Source organism: Ixodes scapularis, unplaced genomic scaffold, assembly GCF_016920785.2.
Source record: "Ixodes scapularis isolate PalLabHiFi unplaced genomic scaffold, ASM1692078v2 PGA_scaffold6__148_contigs__length_123643588, whole genome shotgun sequence".
Taxonomy (NCBI): domain Eukaryota; kingdom Metazoa; phylum Arthropoda; class Arachnida; order Ixodida; family Ixodidae; genus Ixodes; species Ixodes scapularis.
In genome coordinates, this window is record NW_024609881.1 from 111789611 (window position 1) to 111814831 (window position 25221).

General features: G+C 47.7%; 1 protein-coding gene across 1 annotated transcript; it reads right to left on the reverse strand.

The window, feature by feature from the left end:
- Positions 1-215: 215 nt before the first annotated feature.
- On the reverse strand, positions 216-22360 carry LOC8032523 (TGF-beta-activated kinase 1 and MAP3K7-binding protein 1). The gene is made up of 8 exons (XM_029978166.3): positions 22126-22360; positions 17798-17934; positions 11627-11864; positions 8758-8896; positions 7545-7758; positions 6827-6959; positions 4636-4782; positions 216-2382 (listed from the first exon to the last, which is right to left on the reverse strand). Exons 1-8 carry the CDS (start codon positions 22201-22203, stop codon positions 2113-2115), a joined length of 1356 nt encoding a protein of 451 aa, XP_029834026.2. The 5' UTR covers positions 22204-22360; the 3' UTR covers positions 216-2112.
- Positions 22361-25221: the final 2861 nt, after the last annotated feature.

The window sequence follows — 25221 nt, forward strand, 5'->3', positions numbered from 1 at the left end:
TGGAGAAGGGGAGTTAAAAAAAGAAAAAGACTGCCGTCATCTCACTGGACTAAATTTTTCTTCCCCACCCGTCTACAACAGTTTGCGACTGGTAGAGACTCGTCCGTTTCATGTTTGTCTCGTTTCTAAGGCAAATGCCTTCATGGTGTAGTTCCAATAATGTAATGCTGGCCGACATTTAATGTGTTACCGTCTCATAAAAGAAGTGCTAAAAGTTAGTGCTTTGCCAACATTTATTCTTTACCACGCAAGTCACTCACTTTGATCTCCCATTTCGTGCTGCACCAGGCCTTGCATTTAACTGCCTTTCCACAACTTAAAATAGGGAATATTTCTACGACATTACCAATGTTTACCACGTTGGTTCACAGGGATGCAGCCTGTTTGTATCATATGACCGCCTTGTAGACTTCATACCAATAGCTCCATGAACTCTCGACATGCAACAGCAAGTTTCTCAACATTTGCATCACCTCCACATTCTTCCAACACTTGGAACTTTCTTTTTTTTTTTTTTTTTTTTTACTTTAAGAGTCAAGGCCCGCTCACACTCTTGCGACCTCTTGAACCTGGGTTCCTTAAAACTTGTTAAGCCAGAAATTACACTGGCGCCATCTATTGGGAAGCAGTGTAAACTCGGCGGTCCGGCATATTTTTTTTTTATTTCTCGAGAATTATCCTTTCTTTCTTGGCTCGAAAAACTTTTGACAATGTTATAAACGAGCCTTTCTATGGGTATTACGCACATTTGACCTCGAAAATCCTGCAAAACCTTCGCTCTTGTGAAATGCAGTTCCAGGGTCACCGCATAGATGGCGCCACAATGTCAGTATGTTCCCTCATTCTAAAAACATTTAAGAAGTTGTAAGAGATCTCGTCTCTCTCAGTCGTACTCGGTCGCAAGAGTGTGAACGGGCCTTTACTGGCATGCTTGCAACTCCCACCATAACAAAGCACCAAGGGCCAGATGGCTAGGAACGGTTTAGACAAGTCCCCGTAGCTCCCTGCACAACCAGTCACTTCACCCGTCCCTGGCATCGGGAGCGAGCGCTGCTCGACGTAGCCAGTAGTGTCGAGCTCCCGTAGCCGTTGATGCTGACTGCGGCCGTTGTGCCATGCCCAAGTTCAAGTTCAGCTTGTTCTTCGGTGCACATTGCCCCTATAGTGGTTCCTTTGTAGCCATTGTAACTGCAAGCTGATTTTTAGAATGCTCTTCTCTTGATCACTAGCACCAAAAACATTGTACACCCTAGCCACCAATGACGTGCGGCACTCGAAGCCGTTAGGATCGATAACTAGTGCTCACAGCTGTTCGATTGGATACACTGAACCTCGACATTTGGTGCACGCATGGCCACCGCTACCCGAGATGTTGGTCACTGTAGCCATGGACGTTGCATCGATTAACAGACCCTTAGCCGGTTCTCAAAGGCCACTACGCTTAAGATTGCCATTTGCCATGGCAGCTTAAAATGCTGGTCCTTGGATCTCTGGTCGACCAGCATCTGCTGCTGTCGGGAACGTTGTCTGCAGTAGACGCCGTTGTCCGGCCGCACCCAAGCAGAAAAAGCCGTAGTCGCTTCCCCGCAGCCACAGCCGTACTCATAGCATACTCGACTCTCTCCTCTCCTCTATCACCACAACTCTGAGAGCAAAAAGATTAGGCAGGTTCCAGGGGCCTCTGCACTTGGGATTGCTTATAGCCACTGCACCTTTGTAGTCACTACATCGAATGCCAATCCTTGAATCTTGGTCAACCAACATTCACGGTCGTTGGGAGTGTTGTTGATTGTAGCCGCTGGCGTCCTGCCGCTCCCAAGCAAAGGACTTGTAGCCACGACCACATCGTGTCCCACTCATCGCCCAAGCAAAGGGGCTGTAGCCGCTTGCCCGTTGCCACAGCCACAGGGTATCCGGCTTGGCAGCCAAACAAAGTAGTTGTAGCCACTTTCTCTTAGCCACAGTTGTAGCCTATCCAGCTGGACACCGAAGCAAAGGAGTTGTAGCCACTTTCTCTTAGCCACAGCCTTAGCCTATCCAGATCGGCACCCAAGCAAAGGAGTTGTAGCCGCTTCCCCGTAGCCACAGTGTATCCGGCTCGATCGGCGCATCTCAGAGCTCCAGGTAGGACGGCCACGTCCCCTGCCTGACCGCCTCCTGTGCGAGGGTGAAGAATGGTCCGAAGTCCACGTAGGGCTCCAGGCGTCCCTCGTCGTCCAGCGGAGGCGGGGCCTTCTGTCCCCGTCGGAACAGGGCCTTTCTTGGACCGGCGCTCTCGTAAGAGCTCAGCGTGGATTCCGGGGTGTCCACATTGATGCCCGACGGATCGTCGACCGCCGGTGCCGGTTCCCTTCGTTCTGGTTGCTGCTGTAGTGGTCGCACCTGCAAAAACCATGTTTATTTACTTACAGAATACTGCGGACCGGTAATGTGGCCCAAACGGGAGTAAACCACGATTCTACATCCCAATACACAATTACATATCCCACTTTATATAAAAAAAAAGCTTTGAATCGAAGATCCTCGAGAGACGAAGACTTTTGATGTTTGGGGGCTGTTCCTTGGCACACTATCACAAGTGTGCCGAAGAATGGCCCTCAAAATATAAAAAAAACTATTGTCTCTCAAGAATGTTAGATCGAGAGCTTATTTTTAGAGTCTGATGCAGGGTTTGGCAACCGGTAGCCCGCGGATGTATTAATTCTGAAGAAGTTAGAGAGATTCGCCAAATAGAGTTTGCCGATGAACCGATCCCCAAGCGGGCAATAAGCTGAAGAATGCATTTGCAGCGAACGACTTTGTTTAGTTTTCCGCTGGCCTCGCGACAGCCTCGATCGCAAACGTCCGCTACGGCGCGTATATATATATGCGAACATCCTTTCTGCAAGATGAAGATGAGCACCTACAAAATGTTTTACGACTCTCAGTTAAGAGTTTTTAGTGAATGTTTGTATCTCAACAAGCAATGTTGAACACCCAACGTCTGACGCGGAGGGGGACCGAACAAACCTTGCATAGCGTGTGCTTCAATCGAGAAAACATCTTTAGATATCACTTAGAGTAGTATGTGACAACTTTTTAAAGCGATTAGCTTTCTTAGGATCTGCAGGCCACTTTGAGGTATGTTTCTGGATTTATTTTTCCCGCTAAATGTAGCGAGAAAAACGACGTCGCGTGACTTGATGTCACGTAACCTACACGCAAATTCAGTCTCCCTGCTAGATTTAGCGGAAAAATTTGTCATGTGACCTCAACACCAATCCAGTTTCCCCGCTAAATTTAGCGGGGAAAATGAGGTCACATGAGTTCATATACACAAAATCAGGTTCTCCGCTAGATTTAGTGGGGAAAATTGACGTCGCATGATTTGAACACCCCCCCCAAATTCAGTTTTGCCGCTAAACTTAGCATGGAAAATGACGTAACATGGCTTGATCTCGTGCCACCTACACACAAATACGGTTTAGCCGCTAAATTTGGCGGGAAAATTGACACGTGACTTAATGTGGCTCTTTCAATCATGTCTGCAGCCAATCGCGTAATTAAACAACATAAATTGTTCTGCCCAAATTTTTTTTGTTTTTATCTTTACAGGTTGATATTCCCCCCCATCTCAGTTTGGCCCGCTCCACCTCTGCTTTGCGGCGATTCGGCCCGCTGCAGCAAAAGGGTTGCCGACCCCTGCTCTAGTGCGTGGGTCTTCAGCCCGAGCGCTTAAAAGCCCAGGGGCTTTGAAGAGCAGTCTCAACCGTCCATGCCCCTTTGCGGGTTTGAGCAGTACTTCAGCACATCTGGGCCACCTCGACGCCCAATTGCAGTAGGTTTGCGGTAGTTCAGACTCAGAGATTTCGTACCTTGCGTTAATTCAAACAAATTTCGGGTCGTCCCGCTACGTTTTCAACATATAAGCCGCCTCGGTCGAATGGCACTTTCGTGCAACTCATACTTTTTTGTTTTCGCGGCCCCGTCGAGCACCGGTACACTGCAAAGAAGCAACACCAGTGGAGCTCGCTTTTGCAGGTGTTGCTTCCCTGCAGCGCATCGGTGCGCGGTACGAAGCGCACTCGAAGGGGCTAAAAATCTACAATAGACAACCTTTTTGGTGGATGAACAAATTTAATATTGGTCTGAGGTGTCCTGTGCTGTCTAACAGTCCACGATAGACAACATTTTTGAGGGATGAATAAACTTATCTCGTACACTTCAACATAACTTTTTGCTGCTAAGCCGATGCGGTGCTAAGAACTAGACAAGGCTCTTACCCTTTGCTCCACCATTAAACGTGGAAATGAACTTATTATTATAATGATTCACATGTGGCATACCTATTTATGATTAGTAGAACTGTGTAGAGGAAATCATAAAATATCATAAAACCATAAAACGCTGAATGTCATGTTTTAATCACTTTCATACCATGCGAGATGTCACGTGAGCATTGTGGGTGGTTTGAAATTCCCGCGCAAGGTCATGTGGCTGTGACGTCGTGACCCTATCGACCAATCACGATTTTCACATCCCACGCCACCGACACCGACGCCAATGCCAATGTTGACGATGGCGTTTCTGAGACATGAGCTCCTTAAAGCTCTCGCTTTAAAAGTTCCTCGAGACGGACGACGACTCCTCACTCACCAGGAGCGTGAGGCCACCCTGGCACCTCTGTCCACCCGAGGTAGCTTGCAGGAGCGCCACCCTATTCACCACCGTCTGAGCAGCGCGGGCCAGACTGCTCTGCGTCGTCACCTCTTGATCCACCATCTGGGCAATTTCCTGGTTGGGCTGCATGGTAAGACGCGACGAGACAGATCGTCGCCACTCGTTGGCAGTGCAAAAGAATGCTTGTGCAAACATACAGGGTGAAGCCGCAAAGACCGGCACATTTGGCACGCCTTGCAAAATATGAATTCCAAACAACCACAACTGAAACTGGGCACGCGAATGTAGTTTCGCAACAGGCCCTATGCATATTTTTTTCGGAGTTCAAGCGGTAAAATATTAAAAATAAAGCAAAAATGGCAGCCATGCAGTTTCTTATGCCCTAAGCCGGATGTTTGTCGCCCGCACACTGGTTTGAGAGCTTGCTCCCAGGTGAACATTGTTCATACATTTCATTAAAAGTATTAATTATTGCAATTATCTCGCTCATTGCCAGCTTCTGCTATTGATTTTTAGCATTTTTGCGTTCAACATGTTACCCGGAATTCATCTCGTAGATTAGTGTGCAGACGACAAACAGGCTGGTATATGACGTTGGAAATACGCGGTCTCGGATTGTGCTTTACTCTTAATATTTCGCTACCTCAAAATTTGGCTTTGAAGAAGAATGTACATAAAACTGCCCGTGGAATTCTGCCTGCATACCCAATTTCAAGTATGTTTGTTTGGGATCCGAATTTTGCAAGGCGTGCCAAATGTGTTAGTACTTACGGCCGCACCCTGTCCTTAGACCACCCCCAAATGTGCATCCATCTCCAAAAATGGTCTATTTGGTCCAATTACGCCTGACTTATCGAACACCAGGGGAGCTCAGGTTCAACTCACTGAAGGGTTTCGATCAAAAAGGAACATCACTGGCCCTTTTTAAACTGAATAATGAAGCGTGTAGCTAGTTATGTGCCATGCCAGACTATAGTCTGCGCGTGTTTTAAAAGTTTATATTCTAGGCTGTGCAGACGATCTACGGATGCAGAGCATACAATAACGAGTTGTTCCGAATTGTTTTGTCATCACAAGTCGAAGCCAGTGTAATTGTCAAACTGCGCAGCCGCAAGGGAGTCGAATATTGAACAGAAGAGCGTGAGAATGCAAACATCTGGAAAACCCCGGAAAGACATATGCCGGCATAAATTAAAGCAAAAGGAGCTTCACAAGATGTTGCAGCATGGGTCCGCGAAAGAATGCGAAGCAGGGCGCATTGTATGTGCAGGCTTTGCAACCGGGCACAAACGATCGAAGGGGAAAAAATTTGTTTTTCGGCCAGAGTTTGCTTTTGCAGACTACTACACGCCAAGGCAGACCACAGTCTGGAAAATACGGCATTCGAGAAACGCGGACCAGAGAGGTGTGGTGGTAATCCCGACAGTCGGAGGTTTTGCCCCTGTCAAAACACTCAACAGAACGACGCCACGACCTGGCAGCTTGAAAGTCGGGACAGGCAGTTTGATAGCAAGACACACACCGCGCAAGTTTGCACATCCTCGTGATGTCGGCACTTTTCCGCATTTCGCTTGGACCGGCCGCTGCGAAGCTAGTATCACCAATCACTCATGCCTAGGACCAGGACATATTCCGAGCAGCATGGAATTTGGCAAAGCATCGGCCAATGGCTGGTGACAGTCTTTTAGCCAATGGCCAAAGTGTGGCCGTTGGCCAATGACCAGAGAAAGGCTAGTCATCGGCCAATGGCTGGCCACTGGCCAAATGACCATTGCCAGCCATTGGCCAATGATGGGCCGAATCTGTGCTGCTTGGGATTCTACCCCAATGTAGTCACGATGATATGTCAGAGACACGCGGATTTGTCAGTGTCACGACAAATCAGTGAAACGTCTTCTTCAGATGACCCGCCTGCAGCGAGCACTCACTGCCTTCCGCCATGCTTTGGCTGCGCGTGCGCGCTCGGGAATCGCGAGATACCAAAGCACCATCAAAGGCAGAGAGCTTGCGCCGGAGGCGGGACAACCGAAGGGCCTCTTCGCCGTGCTAGCCCTGTCAGTTACAACGGTAGTAACTCCGACGACAGCAAACAAGTGGCAAGGAAGAGAGAGAAAAAGTCAAAAGAATGCTCGTTTGTACGGACGCTGCCGCACCCTGCACCACTCACGTCTTGCATGCCTGCGTCCTTGAGCGCCTGACAGAGTCCCTCTGACAGCAGCAGGAGGTAGAGGCAGCTCTCGTCGACTCGAATGCCTCCGCAAATCTCCGGCTCGGCCAGCACGGGTTCCTCCTTAGCCTCCCTGCAAGGCCGGGCGGCCATTGGGGAACGACCCGGTAAACACGTCTGCTGGAGACGCGACGCTGGGACAGCACCAATGCACCCTTGCCTTTGTCGCAGATTGTTTCAACAAACGGGGGAAACTTCGTAAAATGCCCGCCGGACCTTCTGTCGTATGCGTCGATAAAAGTGGACGACAAATGGCAACACTGATACCGGGTAGCTTTGGAGACGTTATTCTTAGGAAAGTAGCTTGTATTACGTCCAAAGAAGGGTGTGTACTCAGTGACAGGCTAAAAATGCAGCAGAAGCTCCGCCTCCACCGTGCAATTCTTTTCATCCACCTAACTTTGGTGGCGCGTGTGAAGACCACACGTCAACATCATACCGGCAGGTGACCATACCCGGGGTATCGTACCTATGTACGTGCCACCAATACAATACCCACTGCATGTTAGTATTCTACAGGCAGGCCACCAACCTGTGGCAACGTACCAATGTGTTGCTGATATGATGTCGGCGCATTGGCATCGTACCCGCAGGTCACCAGACCGACTGCATCATACCGGCAACTCTGTTCATCCCAGGAGGGGCCAAGCGTCCCCACCTGAGGAGGGGGCTTTCCTTGTGCCCTGCCTTGAGCAGATATCCCCCCAAGCAGCGGGTCAAGGGAGGGGGCTGGGCCCTCAGGGCCTCGGGATCCAATCCCAGCTGCACCAGCCGCAGCAGCTCGTCCTCATTGGAAACGCTGTGCTCCACGCTGAGTTGCTCCACCGACAGGGCGCTGCCATCTTTGCGCACCAGCAAGACCCTGCCAAGTCCTGTGGTGCAGAGTCCACAACAACAAAAGTGAGGTAGGCTAATCTTTGGAAAAGTTCCAGTGCTAAGCCACAAAAAAAAGTTAGTCGCTCAAATTGTCGTTGCAATTGATGCGACGATATTGTTCTTGTAGCTTCCCCAAATATTTCTGCCAAATGGAAAAGGCCTTAAGTTTTGCGAGGCAATGTGCTACAGTCACTGATGTCAATTTCATCTTTTTATCAGCACTTTAATGCTTCTAGGTCAATGCCACTGTGCCTCCCCCACTAGTAACAGCACCATACTGCACCTTCCATGACGCAAAGTAGGTTGTGGTTTGCCCGGGTATCATGAAAGGGTGCATTAACCCAGCAGCATGTAGAACACTGCCTTTCACGAATAATAAAGTACCACCGGCTTTGCGGCTTAGTGACAGCAAATGGCAACGGGCTTTCAAAGACCGACACACAAAGTGAGTCACAAATGCTCTCCACAGATGACAGAGTTAGCGATGAAGGTAACTTGGCACCCCCTCACGAAAGACGCAGCGAGCAGACAACGCTTTCCGCTGTCTGCTTGCGAGAGACGGCGCCACAAGTTACATCCACTTCTAACTCCGTCATCTGTGAACATGTCTACCGTTGACCTTGGCCAGTTTGTTGGTCTCGTGTCTTCCGAGAAGGGAGCTATGCCTTGAAATTTCAAAAGGTAAAGTTGACCACCTCGATGCACATTTGATGAAAGTCAGAACTTTCCATGTGCAGGCGCCGAATTGTCCCGCCTGTTTCACAGCCCAAGATCCACTATCCACATCCTATAGTTTTTGCTCCACTTCATCTGTGCAAGCGAAGCAGAAGCTACAAGCACAAGCACGTTGCCCTGAACGATGCTTGCACTGCACATGCACGTTTGCCTTCCTCACTCAGCAGTTCGTTACTATCATGCTTGAACCAGTCTTTAAATCCCAGGCTAGTCTTGCCGTGCTTAGCCGTTTACCGGCCAACGTAAGCCGAGCGACCCACCGACATGCGCCACGAAGAGGAGCCCCCGACGTAGGACAGCCAGGCTGGCTGAACACGCGGCTGAGATCTGCCGATTCACCCGGGACAGTTCGTCAGCCAGCATCGGCTGGCGTGTGAGCAGCTCATAGGCAGAGACATTCTGCAACAAGAGAACGAACGACCAACGAAAAATATACTAGGTCCCAAACATTTCTCCTTGTTTAACAAGCTGCACCAAACTGTGCGATCCAACGTTACTAGATCACCTCAGTTGTTGAACTTCCTTCAGTGTTCATCTGCGTCGGCTGCTTACTGAACTTAGTATTTCCTATAGAATGATGATTAGTAAATGCTTTTATCTACTAGAGGAACCTTTACCTGCCTTGAGCGGTAGCCAAAAAATCCCCTTCTGGTCTTGGCATTGATGAAATAATGCAGTCCAGAAGCCTACAGGACTTGTAAACAGTGTTAAAAAAGTTTGTCTCATAGTCATGCATCAATTGGTAGCTCAGACACTCTACAATGGTGCAAAAATTGATAAAGCACTTTGACTATAGGTAGGGTTGGTCAAGGAATTTTTAGAACTTGAACTCATGAGGGCACTCTTGGGAAACCCTGGTTCTTATGAACGAAGTTAGAAATCTAGATAAAGTTTTCTGATTATCGATTTCTATGTATCCATAGATGTCTACAAAAAAAAACTCTTATAGATATGTATACAAGATCTAAAAAAGCTCCTATAGATCTATAAAGAACAAAACAACACTCCTAATGGTCTATAGCAGGGGTGGCCAAGCTGCGGCTCACGAGCCGCATGCGGCTCTTCACATGTTAAAGTGCAACTCGCGCTTCCCTCCCCTATCCCCCCCCCCCCCCCCCCCCCCCGGGCCTAATCCTCCACCTCCCTCCCGGTCACATGAGCACTTCTTCCAAAAAAGAAATGGAGCATGTTTTAAATCGAAAAACACGTTGCACTTTGGTAATCCTCTGCTACTGCTACCTTACGTACAGATGGACTGCTTTTGTCTCGGATAGATTGAAAGTAATTCGAGTTACAAAAGTTCCCCCCTTCTTTCCCCCCCCCTCCTCCTCCTCCTCCTCCTCCTCCTCCTCCTCCTCCTCCTCCTCCTCCTCCTCCTCCTCCTCCTCTCCTCTCCTCCTCTCCTCTCCCCTCCCCTCCCCCCACGCGGCTCTTGGAAGTTTCGTGGTTTCGTTAGCGGCTCTTAGGCCGGGTCAGCCTGGTCACCCCCTGGTCTATAGTGATCAACAAAAAACTTAAGCACATAAATAGAGATAAACAGAAAACTTGTAGAGATCTAGAAAAGTTCTCAAAATATAGAGATCTATAAAAAGATTCTATAGAGCAGTGGTCTCAAGACCCTTGAGTGTGGGGGCCAGATGGCCCCCACTGGAAAGGTCAAGGGCCAACAACGTTAAGATGGGGGGGAAGGGGGGCGGGGAGAGGGGGATTCAAACGATTTTAAAGAGAAGAGACCTTGTGCTTTATGTTTTTTATAAACTCAACGTTTTGCCAGTGACATCTTTAGATTTTATTTGTTTATAAGACAACTTTGGGCACTGACCTGATCTGATAATCATAACAACAATTAAAATGACACCGCCCCCGCCAACGGGATATGACATTTTTAATAGAACAAGAGAGCAAGTACACTGCCATTCTTGCTGCTGAATTCACTCAGGAACTAACCAAGTTCAACATGTCTCTTAACAAATTGATCAGGTAATTTTACAGTTCTTGCTTTTCTGGCAATTTTATTATAACATTCTGAACAAATACTCGTCTTTTAAGAGTGATGTTTTTTTTAAGGCAAGAATTCCGAGCTCCTAGCTTTATCTTTGGGAGTTCCTCCTGCTGGTCGAGAGTTCGCACAGCTGGAATGCACCCTTTAATGAATAGCTCACGCTTGCAGCCTAGTAGCAGAATTGTTGTACATTACAAGAAACTGGGTAACAAAAAAAAAGAAAGCGAAACAAAGGGCAAATGAACAGAAATAAGTATAAACTTATTCCGTTAAAAGTATGGTGCCTAGAAAGACTTGCCAGTCTTCCGTTCGCTGCCCCCTTCGGCGACTGCTGTGGAATGAAAGCGAGCGCAAGGCACTGCGAGCGATCGGTGTGCCAGAATTTGGCAGTTACCAAGCCACAAAAGAAATCTGGAGAAAATATGACAAACAGAAGCAAATGAGCACTTCACAGCTGAATTGTCTATATCTCCTGGTCTTCAGAAGCCTTAGCCCTTCTCGCCTTGCTGCCCTCTCGTTGTTCATTGCTTTGGTGTAAAGGCGGAAGAGGAGGAGGATGAAGAATGCTTGTTGTTATTGCCATTGCACGCACCTCACAGTCTAGCAAAGGTAAGTCTATCCTTACTAAGAAAGCAGAGAAGTCAACAATGCTTTTCTCAGTAAGCTCGTTGAGTCTGAAGAAGGTAAGTGAGGAAGGTAGCAGCTACAACAGCATGACGACTACACGCAGTGCCCCCTGCAATTTCATCCACGGCGCTGCCATCTCACTGTGTGGAGAGGGGCGTTCGAACGGGGACTAGCCAGTCTTTCTAGGGACCATATTAAAAGAGTAGAACTACATTTCGAGCGAAAATGAATCGCCGAGATGAGATCACTATGGCACATGCTATTTCTACCACTCGAGACGTGGGAACCGGGACTCGTAGCCGGTTGCATGCAGGCCCGCGTGTTTGAGACCCCTACTATAGAGCTGTAGGGACCTACAGACACCATATATAAAGATCTATAGAAAGCTTCTGTAGATCTAAAGGAATCTATTGAAAACAAGTATTCTATACATCTACAGAGATGTCTGCAAAGGCTGGTGATCACTCTGGGAATCTCGAGGGTCCTTCAAGACTCCTCACCTGCAACTGCAGCTGCAGCGTTGCCCTGTTCAGAAGCAACGTGTCAATGGACTGCAGAAAGGCACGGTCCACAAGGAGGAATCCTTGACGCAGGACGTCGCGCACTTGGACGTCGCCCGGAGCCGCCTCCAGCTGGCCGAGCAGGAGTTCTGCCGGCAGGCGCTCGCGGGCAAAGTCGGCCGTCATCATGCCCCCCAGGGCACTCAGCAGGCCGTACACCCACGTGTCCGGCTCGGGCCTGGGGTGGACGGACGTATGTATACGGCTGGACCTTTTTTTTCAATCAGGTGGTTACTTGCGCCATCTGGCCAGTGCGGGCGGTTCGAACACTGATGCTATAGATAGAAGCACTTACAGACGTTCAATAATACAGGTTCCCACTCTGGGTTCCTAGGAAGCTGCCCAGAGTACTCCGAAAGCTTTCAAGTTTCTTGAGCCGCTTTCATTCCTAGGCAAAGTATTATTGTCCTATTTTTACGCTGCTTCAGAATATCCGAGTCATCCAAACATGCATCTTACGCTCCTTAAGTGAGGAGTAAGTCTACATTAAAAGGTTACCCCAGTACATTTTCTTGATTTTAGGGTTACGACTGTTTTTAGTGAAGGAAGTGTCCCTAGATTACGAGATGTAACTTTTTTCTTTTTTCCAATGTCTTGTGTAGTTTTATAGATATCTTATGTCAAAGCTTTGTCTCGAAGGTCTACGGGGAAACCGAAACTACCGGCTCAAGCATGATGGCAACCCTTGTGATAAGCTGCATGGTCATCGTGCGACGCAAAGTTTGTACCGCGGTATCGCCAAACATACGACTGGCTAGTCGCAAGAGCAGTTCCAATCAGTGAAATGAGATGCTACGGCTGTTTTAGAGCTTTGCTTTGTAGATATCAAGCATCTGTAGCAAACATTATCGTACATTCATGAAGTTGCCGGCCAAAAAGCGATTTCGTCACGATAAATGCAGGCACAGTGCAGGTTCAACATGAGTTACCCCCACTTATCTTCTGAAAAGAACTACAATCTTGGTGGTGTACAATGCACATTTAAGAAAGCATTGTGGAAGCTAATCATAAGGGGCTTGCACCAAAGTTGTGCAATTCGTTGCTGGTCCCAAAACTTCTCCATAACGCTATAGGAGAGCTTGGTATGCGACCACGCGCAGCGCTTACGTCGACAAGGAGGCTAGGAGTCGCTAATCTAGCCTGCACTGTGGGAGTCTGGCAACCCAAAAGTGCGTCGGAATTTCACGTTGCTAAATCAGCTTTGACTATGTACAGGAGATGAAAACAGGAAATAAGGAAGGAACATTGGTACGATAATTCACGGGGGAGCTCGTTGTTACTCAAGGTTAGAACAGGAGTCTTGAGGACTAGGACATATAGGACAAAGTACAAGGAAACCGATACGCGGCGTGCCGTATGATAAGAGGAAGACGAGACAATAGAACATGAGGTGTTGAGGTGCAAAGTGCTTGCTCCCGCCCTCCCAGAGGGGGTGACGGATGTGGCCGGAGCGCTGGGGTTTGCAGACAAGAATGAAAAAAATGGATGATGTGAATTTTAATAAAAAATTACAAAAGCTAGGACAGTTAAAACTGCTTACGTGAAGGAATGCAAAAACATTCCCACACGCAGCACATTCCTAAAAGCACCGCGCAACGTCTACCTATCACACACGGCGCTCCGGCGGTGACGTCACGCTCTCCCACTACGCAGGCACGGCGAGCTCTGCCGGCTCCACACTTTCCGTGACGATGCAACTGTGTTGCTTTTCTTTTCTTTATGTTCTTTTTCTGAGGCGCGTCCGCTTTAGACCTTCAGTGCCCCGCCGACTTCCGTGAACGAGCATCTGATATGACTCGTCGCAGCCGACGGGAACGCGTCGCAGCCATTTCAACTGCCACATTTAGATGCCCGTTTCTCGCGGTCACAGCCATTGCCAGCTACACTCCACGGGACAGTTAATGCTTTCGCATTAAAAAGAGGAGATTGGAAGACTGGTGGAAATTGTCTAGGGAGAATTGAATGGCACACAACTAGCTGACACAACTGGAGACAGGCGGGACGGAGAAAAATTGGGACTTCTTCCCCCGTGGCCCACAGTCTCCACCCTGTCTCCCAGTGGGCCCAGTGCTAGGGTAACACCGACTAGGTTTGACCAGAAGAAAATTGGCGCCTCCCTTGCCGGGGGGAAGAGGCGGGGGTGAAGTTTTTTTTTTGTTTTTTTGCCCGATTCCTCGAAGGTCATCCTAGTGATGTCCCACACCACCTGGTGATAGCTACAAGGTTGCAGCGGGTAAGCAAATTGGCAAAGAAAACAAATCATACTCTTGGTTCTTAACTTATTGGCTAGGTGGCGCAAGCTACCGCCCGATATAAAAGGTACGGCTGTTAGCATTCATCCATCCTTCGAACACCCTTCGAATGGGCCACCTATAAATCGAGATAACACGTCGACGCACTGACGGTGTTTCTCGTTAATGTAAGCGTCTTTGGCTCCATAGAATTAATCAACCGGTCAATCTTATACATCTGCAATGCTAACCAATATAACCATTTTTATTCCTGTTCCTTTTCGCAAAATGACCTTTCAAACCCGCCAGCCCCCGGCCCCGCAGAAGTTCAAGGCCATGTCTAGCGCCATCCAGTAGAGGCATTGCAGTGATGTGATTGGCCTAAGCCGTTTTGGAGCACCTTTCGGAGCAGCCAAAACGGTGTTTTGAAGCAGTAAATGTGTCTTATGAAGCAGCCAAAATGGTGTTTTGGGGCAGAAAAAAGTGGCTTTTGGAGCAGATATTCTTAGAAAAATAAAAATATTTGTTTTAAGTGCTGGAAAAATGAAGGATAATTTGCTCGCCACAATAAACAAATTATGCTCAAGTAAGACCACATGTGAGTCTTTCAACATGTTAACTGATATGCCAATGACATAACACTTTTTGCAATGCTTCAGTTAAATGATATGTATATATGTACCCACTATAGATAAATAAGAACCAAACTGCAAATATTAAATTTATTTGAATATGACCAGCTTATTAGTAAATATCAAAGCATAAAGTTGACTAATTATATAATATAATATATTTAAGCAGTCTCCAACTGATGAAACATGTAACTACTTCAGTGCAATGCGAAACTGTACACAAGAAAAAGGTGCAGTACGACTAGCGGGTGCTTTTCCTTTTGCTTTTCGAAACTTTCTGCAAGACTGCTGCAAGCCTCGCTTTGCCTTCGACAAGTAATGAATGTCCACTTTCAATGTCTCCAAAGAGACATTGAGACATCCCACAAGTGTACACAGTGCTGTAGGCATTGCCGAGCAATTCCAAAAAACCGCTTGCCACCGTTTTACTGGTTCCCGACGTGCCAGATTTTCGTCAAAAGCAAGCAAACGTAAAGCAATGGATTGCAAGCGTCCCGGCTGGTGCCTCGGTCCTGCAATCATGTTCGCATGCATGTGAGGGCAGCTTCAGCAGCTTGCAGTTGCACACACTTCGTCGTGCGAGCGGAGATGGCTGTTCGATCAAAACCATGCCACTCCGCTCCGCCGCCAACTGGTTCCCAAAATTGTATGCAAAATGTAACGGTCCAGCATACAACAAAAAACAGTCCAGCGGCGCATGCTTGCCAGGCTAGCAGGCGAGGTGCAAGCTAAACGCACAGAAAAAAAAAAGAACCTGAGCGTATTGGTGCAAGACATCGCGAGTCAGGGTCAAAGTGTTCTTGGAGCGCTTTGTGCAACGACTGAACTCAAGACAAACAAGAGTGCTGTGTGGGTTCAGCGTGCAGACATTGCCTTTTTTTGCTTTAGCTCCCTTCTTTTCACAAACTCTCTTTCGCGGCAAACTTTTCACAAACCAGGGTCCCTCTCAAAAAAAAGCCTAGCGAAAGAAACCTAGGTAATCAATACTTCGACACAGCAGTCTTTGAGTTAAAGAGGGATTTTTGTAGTAGCGTATGATTTAAACAAGAACAGGAACGTTGATGACTTTGCAGCAGTCCTTACGTTTCAGTTTAGAAAGCACCATATCTGCATAGACGTGGGAACGGCAACACCCGATGTCATGCAACCACAGTGACTGGTAGGCAGGGACCAAACATAATTTTCCCACGGCTGTTGCTTTCAGAAGTGAGTGCTTCAGCTCACGAAGTAACTCCCGCCGCACAAAAACGTGGTTTAATTTCACAATACGACAACATGGCTGGTACCCGGCACGGTAGCATCGGAGCGTCCGCACACGCTTGCATCTATCCTAACAAAGATTTAAAAAAGACGCGAGACGAGACCCGCGAGACGAGACCCACGAGACGACGAGAGTGTGAAACAAGAGAAGGTGGAAAAAACCATGCAAGACCAGATGGACGATTGATGCAAGGTACTTTGTGTCGGGCGGCCGCTTGCGCCACCTAGCTGACGGTACTCAGTTTAGTTTCAGTTTTGAAAGGCGACCGAAATTGGTCCTTTGGCGCAGGCTTGATGCAGATTACCCATATTCCGGAATAATGTAGCAGGATGTATCAGGGTTAGCCCCTTGGTGCAGTTTGGCACAATTGGCACAGCAATCACATCACTGGCATTGCAAACAAGTACACTCAATTGCCTAGCTCCTTTTCGCTTGGAATAGCACTGTTCTCTTTGAAAACAACCGAAAAAATCTTATCTGCAAGTTCTTTTGTCAGAGATCAATATAGAATGACCGGTGCTTGCATACAGTGATCAAATACAGGCGTAACAAAGTTTTGGTGTACAAGAAATTGTTTTTGCAACCTACTTGTAATCGCGAATTCAGGGTGGCTCGCTGAGAATGGGGCAGCCAAACGAAAATGCCCCCTCCAAGACCAGCAGCTATCGACCCTTACCAAACTTTGGCCAAAGTTTCGTCATGACCGGTAGGGTATTATTGAAGGACAACAAGACATGTAGTTGGGCTAGTTGGTGGTTAATACTGTTTGGTGGGAACAGCACAAAAAAACATAGGACCAAGACAAAGAAACACACAGACAGGGCGCTGCCTGTATGTTTCTTCGTCCTGGTCCTACGTTTTTTTGCCCTGTTCCCACCAAACAGTAATAATGAAGGACTCTGCTCAAGCTGAAAAGGAACAGACTGAACTATGGCCGCCAGTGAACGCCCCCTTCGGCACCACGACGCGCTTGAGCGAGCAGGAATTTTTGTGTGGGATCGGCAAGGAGCACTTACAAACTATGGTTGCTAAAACGTAGCATAACAAGCAGAAATCATCCACTAAGACGGCCGAAAACGCAGTAAAAAAACATGACAAAAGAAGTGGCAGTGTGAACAGTAACCTCCTCGAGTACAAACATGACATCGGGGCACAAGGTTGCTCGACAAACAGCCGACCCCGCTGATTGTCCGCTGAGAAGCTGGAGGTAGCATTTTGAATATTGGGTTTAGAGTGGACCACGGTTTCCCGTTAGTGTAATATTTATGCAGAGCTCGTATTTAGACTCCGTAAATTGATATCGGTCATTCATTTTGGCTCAATTTCTGACTAGAGTTGCCCTTTAAGGTAGGATGCAACGTGCGTCTTCACTGCAGAGGGTCCTATGGCTTTCACGGTACGACTGCTAACCTGGGGTCTTTAGCGTGCATTAAGCAGTAGTGACTGCACCAATGCGCAGAAGTGCCATGCCAATCTGAACTTAAGGCGACAAGAACAGTAATTATTGAGTAGTATAAAGAGGATACTGCAAATAATATTATGGCAGAGAAATAAAAAATTTAAAAAATGGGCGGAAACAGATGATAAGAGCTATATAATATGGGTTGCAATATAAACCAAGGTTTTTGTTGTCGATTACAGGCTTTATGGCGCAAAGCTACTATGGCCATACTGCGCCAAGCTTAAATAAACCAAGGTATTAAACCAAAGGAAGCAAGGAACACAATTAACCACCAAGCATCACAAGGCTGCACTACACAGACGAAAACAAACCAATCTAAATGGATGAGGTTTGCACACTTGAAGTGGTTAAACATATGCACACGAAATAGATAAATACAACACGTGGGACGGCAAGGCACTTAACAACTTCAACGAAGTTAGTATCAATGAAAAGTACAAACAGTAAGGCACTGCAGACCAAGATTCTGTATTCAAACATGCGGTGCAAACGTTGGCTGCACATGCTGCGAAGTCGACGCCTCACCTGAAGCGGAACCAACAGTCCTGACACGTCTGCTCGGAGTTCTTGGGCGTGTCGGTGGCAGCCGTCTGGCCCGCGCAAAATCCGACGGCCGACAGTTGGCAGGCCGGCAGGTCGTCCGTCCAGCTCGAACAGCTCCGCTGTCGGATCGAGACGAATGGATGGATGCGTAAGGCCAAACACTTTAGATCGGGTGGTGGTTTGCACCACTTACGGTTAAGTTTTTTCAGAAACTCAACAACATCTACATCTTGTCGGCGATGTGTTGTTGTTCTACGGCGGCAACAGGCGGCAAAATTCGAAAGCGCCATCAGACACGACCGAGAAAGCAAAGAAGCTTGAGCGACCGACGACCGCAGACTCGAGAGTCGCAGCCGCCGGGTTATTTACCGAGTGTCATCCTGGCTCCACGGTAACTCTCTACTTGGGTGTTGCCTCAACATTACGAGGGGGTGATGAGGAGGACAAGAAGGGAGGTCCTTTCTTTTTGTTTTTTCATAAGGGAGAGCCAAGCTAGCATCAAGTAAGCCTCGTGTGCTTTTTCTTTTATTTAAACAATCCTCCTTTATGTCTTCAACATTCTCATTGTCTTCGTTCCATAGAACTTCGACATTTGAGACATGAAGGTGTAAGGTGGGACCTCGCATGTTAACACTGCTCCGGTAATATCACAAACAAAATTATAGTAACTGCCACTTAGTACTAGGGTGGAGTAATATGCATTAAGTAATGTTTGTGATCAAAACTAACAAGATAACAAAGCTAAATTGAGCATACTCGCATATTTATTCGGCAACTCCTGTATCTAGAGCTTGCTTCTTATTACTATGATGCACTGCAAAAAATGATTCATTTCGAATAATTATTTGCTAGAGGAAATCGCATTTGTAGCTTTGTAATGCGTCTTTCTGGGGGGGGGGGAATTGAAAACTTTTCGTTTATGAGTAGCATTATAGTAAATTACTTATATTTTAAAGAGATTTTCTGATGGCTAGAAGCCCAAGCTCAAAAGTTTATCTTTGTAATAATAACAATTGTGTTTTGTGTATGTTTATACAGCCGGGAGTTAGTCAGCTGCAATGAGCATCTGGTGTCTCGGCTGTAGATGAGCAATTTAGCCAGTGCAGTACAACTGCTAGGCTGGGGTCTGTAACGTGCGTCATGCAGTACCATACCTGCCAACCCTGCAACATAAAAATTCGGGAGACCGCCGAGTGGGGGGGAAGGTTGAAACATTATTTTTATTTTTTTTTAGTTTGACAAGAAACCTTGTGAAAAAACACTCTGCGCGAATCACACTCTCTTCGCAGTTGTTTTGGAGTGAACTGCCGGTGGTGCCCTGCCCTTCTATGGCACGAGCATGGTTCTGATGCTTTTGTGAAGCGATGTGTATCTTGATGTCAAGCTTGCCGCCATGTGAAACGCTCACACATCACAGGCACACATGTTACAGAATCCATACTTGTCCGCTTTCCACGAAGCGACAAAGCACGGAAACTCAGTCGCGTATGATCTCAGAAATACTTGAGGGTACTTCTTCGTGGCTTTTGAAAGTGCCATCGATCGTTCCAACAGATCAGTGGTTCCAACTAAACTCGGGGAAACACGAAGAGTAGTTCGGCGTTCCGCACCTCACTCGACCACCTGACAAAGCCATCTGATCTGAAGCCTAGCGCACCCATGATCATATAAGCTGTGTTCCAAAATGCGCTCTAACTTCAGGAGTAGAGGTTTCGTACCTTGGCGTTCAACAATCTACCATCGTTTTACGCTTCTGCTCTGAGTTGTCGTGTGATAACCCGCCGGAGTAACCTAAACCTACTCTGGAGTAACACGCAATGACAAACGCGTGATAATTATAGCAAAAAGGCGTCATAAAAAAAGTAAAAAAACTATGGCGGATACTTTTTGGAAGATTTGAGGTCACGTCCGTACAATCGGGAGATGTGATCGAAATTCGGGAGGCTCCCGGACAATTCGAGAGAATTGGCAGGCACGCAGTACTGATACACGACCGCACGCCGGCACAATGCCCATGCTGATCCAGATTGAAACAGGCAGGGGCAAGGATTCAACCCAGGACCCCACCCCGCGAGTTCTGCAGCACGACCTTCCACTGCACGTGCTCCGAGATGGTGTGCACTAGCCCACTCGGCCACCGATCTCCCTGCTTTCTCTTTGGCAGTCACTCCTTCCAAGCGAGAGTTTGTGTAGCCAAGGTGCCTCCTTGAGCAAAGAGCTTGTAGCCTAGTAGTGCTATTGTTGTTCCGGCTGATTTATTCGACAAAGGGCCAAGAAGCAAATATTTAGATGAAACAATACTCAGTCTAAAAGACAAGAGAATAGTGTGAAATCCGTGAACACATAATATGAGCACAGTTCCTTTTCAAACGGCAACGAAACAAAGATATGAAACTATCATTTATGGCGCATGTAGCGCTCGAGGAGTGGAAACGGGGGCTCGCTGCCGCGGGATGCTTGCGGGCCGCGTCCTGGAGAGTTAGAGACCCCTGCTTTAGAGGCTGGTTCCGACATTTGCATTTGAGTGCAAGATTCACTGCGTTCGACTACGACACGCTGAAGGGACCAGTAGTAAACGGTTGTAACAGAGTCGATCACGCTAATATGAAAAATGTCTGAGCTATGCTAGAAAGATCCAACTCTGAAAAGTTGATGTTCAGACGTAGACTTCTCCAAGGAAACCAAGAATTCGATTGCACCATGTCCGTACCTGTGCTTACTTCTAAATAGACGCAAATCTTTGCTTTGCCCCGCTTTCAAAAGCCCATGACACAAATCCCCCGTGTCAGGTGATCAAGTCAGTCCTGAATCAGACGGCTGAACATCAAGCTTTTAACTAAGAGACAGTAAGTGTGCATGTGACCTTGTGTAACCATAATCATGCCATACCCAGACTTTAGGTAAGGAATAACTGAATGAAACTTTCCATTCTTCAGCCGTGCACTAAACAAATTCACGTCTTGCAACGTTAGAAGTGAAAACAAGCACAAATATCACTCCCGTGGCAAAACATTTGAAGTGACGGCTTTTATCAATAAGCAATCAGCAAAACCATTCAACTCTGAAGCAGGTACGGATTCACAGATCCAACGAAGTGGGTTCTGTCAAAACTGTCAACCTGCAGCACATGGTGCCATACTTATCACAGCACCAAACACCAATTCCATTCTTCTTACGTCGTTTTTTTTTTTTAATATATATTTCTATTCATCTAGGTAGATAAAGTCTAAATCTGCATGTGAGCTCCCTCCATGACAGCGGAGTGCATTGCTGGGGACGCAGATTTATGTAATTGGCCCCTTGCACATCGTTCCAAGTTTTTTGGCAGTTCAAGGTAACCTTATACATAGCTTGCAAGTGTCGCCATTGTTTGGTACGTACGGTTATTTCTACTTACTGGTTTCTTCAAACTACAACATCTGCGGTGTGCAACTAACACGGCGAACCGAACGCTACCGGCGCATAAAATACTGACATGGCCGCGAATGATGTCACATGCAAGCTATGCATGTTGTTGTTCCTTTCACTTAACAGACCTTTCTGGAAATTGGTGGTGCCCGCCATCGTCTGCTTTACACACTGTGACGTTTAGATGTTAGGCACGTGAAATTATCCAAGAAGCGAAGTCAAAGTTGACGTTAGCTCAACGGTTTGTGATTTCAGAACGCAGAGGAAGAAGAAGATAAACAAAAACGGAATATGTGATGACCGTTTCCATTCACTTAATTTTTGCATGTATTCTGGGCTTTTAACGGTCAGAACAATTGAATTGTTCTGACCAGGATATACAAAGCGTTTAAGGCGGATAAGGTCTCCTCGGACTTTCTGGACAGGTCTATAAAGCCTTTGTAGACCCTCAACAGATTAGCTTAAGACAGATAACAATGATGGTTGAAACGCGAAGAGAGTAGGAAGGGGACAGTGAGGATGGGGCTTTTGGCACGCGAGGAATACGCAACGGGGTAATTGAACGCGGGGCTTTTGCAAAAGGGATTCTGCACGCGGGGCAACCGTGCTACACCCGTTTACACCCTCATCTAAGGCCTCTCTGGGCCTGTCAGTAACAAATAAATAAGTCAATAATAAATTAATAGTGACGTTGGCAGTAAGCTCGCATATGACGGCGGCTGTTCACAGACGCAAATCATAGTAAGTGATCAAACGGCAGTCTACGTGGCATTGTAAGAATTAAAAGAGAATGCCTCGTTCATGCTGTTTAAGACCACGAATTATGGATCAGCGTTATCGTTGACTGTCGTTGATTACACGACAATGGCTTATGTAAGCGGCTGGACAGGCATCTCCGTTACCGTTTCACAGGAACCCGAATCCATGGCATGGAGGTCCGCCTTCGTTGGCATGATAAAACCTGTCTTCCCCTCCAGCATGCACTAACACTGTCACGACAAACTGCTAAACATGACCTCTAAACTGCTTTCAGCGCCCAGACAGTGCGCCAAGGCAGCAAAGGCAGCAAAGGTATGGTGCCTAGCAAAGGTACGATCCGCAGTTGTACCAGTAGATCGACGACTTCAACACAACAAACCATGAACCACCATGAACAACAAACAAAGGATAGTGCCTAGGATTGGGCGGCAACTTGCGCCCTCTGCATAAGATGAGATGGGATGAGAAAGCTTGGGGGGGGGGGGGGGGGAGGGGGGAGGGAAGTTGAGGGGTGAAAAGTTGAAAAAAAAAAAAAAAAAAAACCCGAGCTGCGTTACGTCAAGCGTGCCAAGTTCGACAGCCGAAAGCGCGATTTGAAGGGTACTTGCACTGCACATTTTTTTTTTTTTTTTGAGAAGTGCTTGTGTGATCGGGAGGGAGGCGAGGGAGTATGTGTGTGTGTGTGTGTGTGGGGGGGGGGGGGGGGGGGAGCGGGGGGGTAGGTGTGCAGCTGCAGCTTGGCCACCCTTGGTGTATGCGCACCAGAGGCGCACTGGGCGCTTTGGTCACTGCATGGCTCTTGGGGGGGGGGGGGGGGGGGGAGAGGGGAGAAAAGTTGGGGGATAGAGGGAGGAGTTACTTTCCAGCGGCAGCCTCGACTGAAGCGATTTACAGCGCGCGTCCCTGGTTTGGAGAGGGTACATCAGTGTTGCCCAACTGCGTTGGGCTGTGGGTTTTCTCCTCAGTGGGCTGTGGCAGCCTGCGTAACCGCACTTCCGGACGCTAGTGGAGGCTAAATTGCCGCGTTTTATTTTTTATTTTGTGTTCTATGGCGAATATGGTAGTTCTTGGGGGTTTTAAGAATGCATTGTACTATTTTTGGGAACAAAAACACAGAAACGGAAGCTGTTTTGGTGAGTCCGTGGACGACAGAACAAATGCTACTGGAATGTGTTTTATATTATGTTGATCTTTTTACGGCACCATACACTCAGCTGTGTCAATCTACACAGGTCTTAACTGTCGAAAAAATTGGACCACACCGGATAGCCGAACTACATTCCCCGCTCATAATATGAAATTTAACGAGTCTCATCCATCGAACAACATATATTGTACGTACCCCACGGTGCCGAGTTATCCAAACAGGATTTGAGAAAGCTCTCAAATAACACGGCCTATCCAATATACAGTGTCGACGATTGTCACTTCACGACGAACGGACGGAATCCAGCGTGTTTTGGGGCACATGTAAAAAGAGCTGCTTTTTTGCAGTTCCAAAGCAAATTCCGTCCCCACACCCCGGACCCGACCCTATCAGCTATTTTTCGCGAAGACCCGGAACATAGCCGGGAAAGCTCTCTGGAGATTATCTCAATGGAAATAACCCTCCAAGAACGTCGAACTGCCTGCGTCGCGGGCTGCTTGGCGTTCGCTCTCTTCATTCGTTTCCTGTGAAGGCGGAGCAGGCTACGAGCTCTGGTATTCCCTGGTTCTCACAGTGGAAGATAACGCACAAAGGGTAAGCATCCTCAACAGGCAAATAAAGTAAAAACTTCCAAGAAACGCTGGCGAACTCCGAATGCACAATGCAGGTGGGGAGTCACGCTGACCGGGTTTCCACAGCTCAGGCGGGTGGCAGAAATTTCTGGCTGATAGGGGTCGCTCGTTTCGCAAAATGCCGGTGGCCAGAGAGCTGTTTTTGCAAAGGTCTATACAAGGAGGTTATAAGTACTAAGGGGGAGCACGTTGCAATATTGGTGAAGCCTAGTCATAAAAAGTTTAAACGATTTTGTGCCCAGCGTGACCGCAGATATCTCTGGCGATTGGTGCGCGTGACATGTCACGTGCGAGATGGATGGTTGATTGTAGAAGGATCCTTGCAGGCTTGCGCGCGCTTCGTCCGGTAGGTTTTATCAGACCGAAGTCTAGACTGTGGTGTATTCTAGTACCCCATAGCAAGACGAAGGCTAGCTACGGTCACGTGATGTGGTCACGTTGGCATGGTAAGTGAGGAGAGTAAGGAGGAAAATGAGAAAGAGGCGACGCGTCAAGGGAGCATGGCTTGTGGAGGCTACGCGACCGACGTCATGCCCTCTCCTACCCTTCTATTCTCCATGGGTCTATAGGAGATGGGGGCGGGGGAGTATGGGGTCCAGCACTGGTGGCTGGCATGGCGCGTTGTCCGGCGATCAAGGCAATCGCTCGCTCTCATACTATGGTGCCTGGAACGCGTCTCCTACTGGTGTGCTTACCGCGTCCAAAAAAGTGGTCCCTCGATTTCCGCCTGATGACGTCGTAGAAGTGTCATGCTGTCGCCGATCGCGATCCTGGCGGCGTCTCAACAGTTGTGGTGTATGTGGTAGACGCCTAGTCTGCTCTAGCTCACTCTTCACTGTGACAGTCCAAGGAAGTTAAAGCAGCCGGAAGTTGAGACGCCTGGGACGCCATGACAACAGCGACACTCACGTTTGCTCGTGCTTTTCGCCAGCATTTCTACGGCCAACCGCCAGGATCGCGACAGGCAACAGCATGACACTCCGGCTTCTGTGACGTCATTTGTTGCCATTCGGGACCACTTTTGCTGTATGGGAAGGATAGGACGCTAAACACACCAGTCGGAGACGCGATCCAGGCACCATACTAATACTGAGAGCTTCTGCCTTCTCACCTCGGCGTTTCGCGAGCACACGCAACCAAAGCACGGTGGAAGTCAAGGAGCTAAAGGTGGAAATTCTGCTTCATCGTCTGTTACAAAAAACAAATGCAGTAAAAAATTTGGTTTATTATTATTAGATTCAGCAAAGCATTGCAGGTCAGTCATGAACAACACATAACACTGATGGCTCACTTTCTGCATCCGAGTTCGTTGTGGCATGTTCAGGTGAACATTGCATGCTCCCAACCAAGTAGGAACTTGGTAAATATTTCTTAAACTCTTTCATAACATTTATAATAACAAAACGGGCATAAACAGGGGATCGTTCCTTCAGTTGCCTCACTTCATATCACGCAGGGTA

Coding starts and splice junctions, on each gene's coding strand:
- LOC8032523 (XM_029978166.3), bottom strand. CDS start 22,203: ATGCTGGAGGGGAAGACAGGTTTTATCATGCCAACGAAGGCGGACCTC. Junction 11,865..17,797: donor GACTGTTGGTTCCGCTTCAG/GTGAGGCGTCGA, acceptor CGTCCACCCCAG/GCCCGAGCCGGACACGTGGG. Junction 6,960..7,544: donor AAGGAAAGCCCCCTCCTCAG/GTGGGGACGCTT, acceptor CCGGCCTTGCAG/GGAGGCTAAGGAGGAACCCG.